The sequence below is a fragment of the Charadrius vociferus genome, unplaced genomic scaffold (assembly GCF_000708025.1).
Source record: "Charadrius vociferus isolate BGI_N301 unplaced genomic scaffold, ASM70802v2 scaffold436, whole genome shotgun sequence".
Classification (NCBI taxonomy): domain Eukaryota; kingdom Metazoa; phylum Chordata; class Aves; order Charadriiformes; family Charadriidae; genus Charadrius; species Charadrius vociferus.
In genome coordinates this window covers 4,117,141-4,122,707 of record NW_009649187.1, presented here as the reverse complement: position 1 = coordinate 4,122,707, position 5,567 = coordinate 4,117,141, and the positions used below count along the sequence as shown (strand labels likewise).

At 46.9% G+C, this 5,567-nt stretch overlaps 1 protein-coding gene across 1 annotated transcript in view; it reads right to left on the bottom strand.

Annotated features, from left to right (window-relative positions):
• RBP3 (retinol binding protein 3, interstitial) overlaps positions 1–4,328 on the bottom strand; it is a 16,165-nt gene extending 11,837 nt beyond the window's left edge. The window contains exon 1 of the mRNA XM_009888721.1: positions 1,214–4,328. Coding sequence (XP_009887023.1) covers positions 1,214–4,261 — 3,048 coding nt within the window. The 5' untranslated portion in view covers positions 4,262–4,328. The remainder of the gene's footprint in view (positions 1–1,213) is intronic.
• Positions 4,329–5,567: the final 1,239 nt, after the last annotated feature.

Genomic DNA, 5,567 nt, shown 5'->3' with positions numbered 1-5,567 from the left:
GAGGGTGATGGAAAAGAAAAATCTTTTAATTAATTATTTCCATTTAAGTCTAGAGGCAAGAATGGGGCCAGCATCTCTTGGTCACTAAACTTAAAAAAAATGTACTCCCCAGCAATGCTTAGACTTTGTCCTTGACTTTAGTGTTGGAGATAATACCACAAAGGTCATGCCCACTTTAAATCATGCATGCCAAAAACTTCAGAGGGTGGAATCCCACAGATTTCCTCCCCCAGGAAACATTTAATAGTTACCTGACACTTGGTATACTCTGGTTCATCGCAAAGGCAAATATATTCTCTTCAAAAAGTAATTTTATGAGCCCCTGGAGAAAAGACGTCTCTGATAGCCATGCTAGAGCAGTAGCCAGAAAGGAGTTAACTCCATCCAAGAAAGGGATCAAGTTATCCTAACCCTCCCTTTAATTTGAAGATGGAATTTTAACAAATGCTCCTGGGAGCTCCCTCCAACACAACAATGAACAAGGAAGATTGCCAAGGCAGACCAGTGTATAAATACCCAGGCTGAGAACAAAGCACAGACTGTTATGCAAACCACACAGCAAGGGCAAAAGCAGATTATTAAAAATCAATTTCTCCCTGGGGTCACCTAACTTCCACCCAGATACTTCTTCCAAAGTATTTCTAGGCCACTGGGAAACGGTCTGATGCTGAGCATGAGATACCAGACCAACTTTCCACTGTCACTAGTAAAGGAGTTGCTTGTTCTGGTGTAACAGAAGTCAGGTACAGCAATTTTAGATAGAAAAATCCATTAAAGAGTATGTGGCTGCATGTTTTGTAGGTGTATGTGTTTATTCTGGTTCAACCAAATTTTTCTTAAATTACAAACTTGGTTTGTAACCAGTGAGTTTCTGCATTAATTTATTAAGCTTGAAAAGCCATAGCCCTTAAAGAGAGGGGATCACAGAGACAATGAGGTATCTTCCCTCTCACCGTGAAGCCCTGCATATTTGCTTTTGTGAGATGGCAACTGAAAGAGATTCACGGCCTGAAGGTTGTTCCCAAATTGCAAGCATCCAGAACTACCATCTGCTACCGCAAGTTACTACGCTCAGCCTCCAAAACCCACTCAGGCACTAGCTTCTCTTCTGGGTACAGGCAAATCCTGGTGGGTTTATCATATGGGCTAGACACAAAATAAGATATCTGACTCAGTGCTGGTATCAGTATAGCTGGGTACAAGACCACTGTACCTGTTTTGGCATGATCCCTGGGATGCTGTCCTTGGCGTGTTCAGGGATGTAAAGTAATTTCAGGTGCTCATCATCAGAAAGAGCTTGCAAGTCCGCAGTCACCTTCCTAGCCAGTTCCTCTTCTGTATTAATCCTTTTATAACTGTCTTTGTTGATGTTCTTGGTGAGGTCCGAAGCTATAACGGTCCCAATGTCCAGAAAGGCATAATTGTCTGCCACAAGCTTGCCTACAGTTTGCAGTGTCCGTGGTACCTGGGCACGCAGGCTGGCAATGTGCTGCGCTACAGCCATGGCTTCGCTAGCCTGGACGGTGATGTGTGGCTCTACCCCAGACACACTCCATACTTTGCCAGTGACTGGACTGAGCACCACTTGGCTGGGGATGGAGGCATATAGGGAACTGTTACCAACACGATAAATGCCCACAGAGAGGGAACCACCTATTGTGGGCTCACCAATAACTGTAGCCCGCTGTAGATCCTTCATAGAGCGAGTGAAAGCTTCAGCTGCTGAGCCACTCATATGGCTTGTTAGGATGTAGATGTCCTTGAGGGAGCCGTATCTCTTGCCAGTGACTTGGGGGAGAGTCCACACCTCTGTGCTGCGGGAAGTACTACGATCGAAGACAGTGTAAAGGTGTTGCCGAGGCTCAGGCTCAAAGAAGTAGGAACAAAGTATTGGGATGGCAGTGGAGTAGCCACCTGTGTTGTACCTCATGTCAATAATCATGGCATCCGTGTCCACCAGCTTGTTCCATACCATCTGTATCAGCTGGGGTCCAATGGCCTTCACTGTTTCTGCCTCAGCCATCATGTCAAAGCGAAAGTAGCCCAGGTTGCCTGGCAATACCTCAATTTTGAAGAGTGCCTCAATGATGTAGCTCAGCTCCTCAGGGCTGGGAATCATGTTGGGAAGCTGTTCTTCCGGTGTTGGCTCCACGTGGCTGTGGAAGACATGAAGCCGATGGTCCCCTGAGGCCTCCTGCAAGTCACTGGTAAGCTGGGAAGCCAATGTCTCAAAGTCTACAGCTGATCGATAACCTCCTTGGGCGCGTTTGGTGCTGAGCATAGCACTGGCCTTACTAGCCACTTCCGGGATGGCATAATGAGCCTCTAGGAGTTGCCCGGTACCCTCCAAAAGTACTCCCATGTTCTTGTGAAAAGCTAGCACCTCTTCAGCCTTCTCCAGTGCGTCCTCAGCCAACACTATGGCATCAGGCACAACTCCTCCGCCCATCCAGCTTTCCCCATGGTTGTCTATGAAGGTGATAACAGGAACTGTGATAGTTAGGCCATGGGTTATTCCCTGCCCGGGCTGCAGCAGAGGGAAGGTACGGGTGTGTGAGAGGCTTCCTGCTGTGATCTCACCAATCAGTGTGGCACGGCCCAGGGACTGCATGAGGTAAGCAAACTCCTCAGCAGCTGTAGCAGTGTGGTGGCTAGTGAGCAGGTAGATGCCACGCTGAGCCCCGTAGGGCTGGCCCAGCAGTTCTACACGGCTGTTGTGCTCCTGAGTGTGGTTGGTGCGCCTGTCATAGGTTGTGAAGAGATGGACAGGACCAGCAGCAGGATCTTGGAAATAGGAGAGTAGCACAGGCACAGCAGAGGAGGAAGGGCCCCCAGGGTTGTAACGTAGGTCCACGATCAAGTTCTCTGTATTTTGGAGGGGCTCCCACACTTTGTGGACAATGTAAGGTCCCAGCCTAGCAAGCACAGAGGCATCTGCAAACTCATCAAAGCGCATGTAGCCAACGTTGCCTGGCAGCACTGACACCTTGAAGACAGTATCCACCAAGGCATGTAGCAGTTGCTCATTGTCAGGTAAATTGGCTGCCACTGCAATTGGCTTGTCAGCAGGGGGGGCAGCAGCTTCGCCTGGCATCATGACTCGGACCAACAGGCGAGGGTCTTCAGATAAGGTCTGCATCTCTGTGTTGATCTTGGAAGCCAGGTCCTCCGCTGACTGCACAGAAGAGAAGTCAGAGGTGATGAGGTGCCGCAGCAGTGCTGGCACCCGCTCCACTAAGCTGTAGTAGTCCTTTAATATCTTTATGAGGTGGCTTAGGGTGCCAGGCACTGCTCTGCGCACTGCCAGAATGTCCAGGGATTTCTGCAAGGCTTGCTCTGCCTCAGTAGCCACACATGGCATCACCCCGCTGACCTCCCAGCTCTGTCCACCCCCACTCAAGGGGCTCACAGATCGTGACACGGGAACCATCATATAGAAATTGGAGGGGCCAATACGCAGCTTCTGGATGTCCAGTGAGCCCCCAGCTGTCTTCTCCCCAACAGTGATAGCCCTGTTCATGTGCTTGAGGATGTAAGCCACATCTTCAGCCACTCCTGTGGTGTGGCGGCTGATCAAAACAATGACATCCTTGTCTTTGCTGTACCTCTCTCCCAACACCTTTGGCAGTGTCCAGATCTCTGTGGTGGTGTTGGAGGGCCGATTGTATACAGTCTCAACATGCAGCATCTTGTCTGCTTCATGCAAGTATGAGATGATGAAGGGGAGGCCAGAAATCTGTCCCCCAGTGCTGTGACGAAGATCTATCACCAGGGCGGATGTCTCTATCAGTGTCTTCCAAACCTTGTCCACCAGAAAAGCTCCAACTTTCTGCACAACTTCCTGTCCTATGATATAATCAATCCTCAGGTAGCCAACATTGCCCTCCAGCTTGTCATACATGACCACATGCTCAATAAGGCTCAGGAGTTGTTCACGAGTGGGGGAAGCCTCAGCTTCTTGTTTGGGAGGTGCATGCGGTGATGGCTCATAGGAAATCACCAGTCTTGGGTCATTCAGAGCACCCTGCACTCCAGCTGTCAAGACACTGGCCAGCATTTTTGGATCTGAGATGTCCAGGATCTCCCCACTCTTGATTGCTTGTTCAATGGCTTCTTGCATTCCCACTAGGTTTTCAGGATAGCAGTAGTTATCCAGTAGGACTTTAGCCATGTCCAGCACTAGAGTTGGCTGAAAGATTTCCTCAGCAGGTATGCTGCACATGATCACTGCTGAAAACAGGAAGAAATGTGTCCTGATCATTTTGGTTTTGTATGGAATAGGAAAGAAGGAAAGAAATCAGAAGCTTTTATCGATCAAGACGAACGTAGCTCTCCGATGACTCTCTGTTTGTGAATCACACTGAAATCCCTGTGTTGAATCCAGGTGCAGTGAACAGATAAAAATCTTTTATCTGCATTAAACCTTTAATCTCATTAAAATGGAGTGCATCATCCAAAGGGCACCAATAGTTGAAGTTCAGCGCCTTACTACTTTACAGCCCTCTTATGAAACAATAATAAACTTCAATCATCAGGGAAGATCTTTCTGGCAGTTAATTGTTTCCAAAAGGTAAGGCATTGTCTGTTGTAAACTGGTCCTGGCTTATCCTGACTGTGGATTGCTTAAATGCAAAACTTTGATTTTAACCACAATTAGAAAAGCAGTTATCCAGTCTTTTACCATTATTTATGAAAAGCTTATACCAGGAGATTCTGCAGTGACTTAGTTGTATCAATATTTAATATTTTTTCAAAAGATGTTGACAGTACATTGTCTTTGGTGTTTTTCAGCCTGAGCTGCAAAGGACTGTTCTTACATTCTATGACTAAGGGCTCCAAACAAGGAACTCCAGACATTTAGAACAGCTCATAAAATCCAAGGTAATGACAGCCTGTTAATTTCTGTGCTGAGAATTGCAGCATTTTAAACAGGACTTTGAAATACATTTGCCTCAACATAATACAGCTAAATCTGAGGTGACTTTAATCTTCATAATTTGCACTCAATTAGGATTTACTTGTAATACCATTGAGTAACATATGGTCATGTCTGATGACAGCTCCCAGCCAATAGACTTTGGGCTCAACATACCAAAATAGAACGTGGGGGGTTGTTTTCTTCTGCTCACAATGTATTTGAGACCCTATTGTATTAAGAGTTTGAAAGAGGATCAGAATATGCTGGATGCAGCTCCAGGCTGCACCCATGTGAGTTGTCAACATTCAGAGCTCCAGTATGACATGCCAAAGACATACAAGAACAGATTCTTGGCTTTAAGTCTGAAATGAGCTGCTACCCCAGCCATTCTGCTTGCTGGAGGTAGCTGCAAGAATAGACTAGGGAATCTGGGAAGAGCATGTTTTAGTATTGCTTTTAAAATGTCACTTGTTGCTACACATGAATACCTGTAGAGTGAACAGTCTAAAGATGGTCTACTCTGGTGCAGTGCACTCTTATGGTGCCATGTGTGAGTGTCATGAGTGAAGCCTGCCACTCGCATGAGCAAAGTTTAGTGCAGCCCTCTTTCTGGGTCACTCAGTTGTAGTAATAAAGGAGTTTTGTGAAG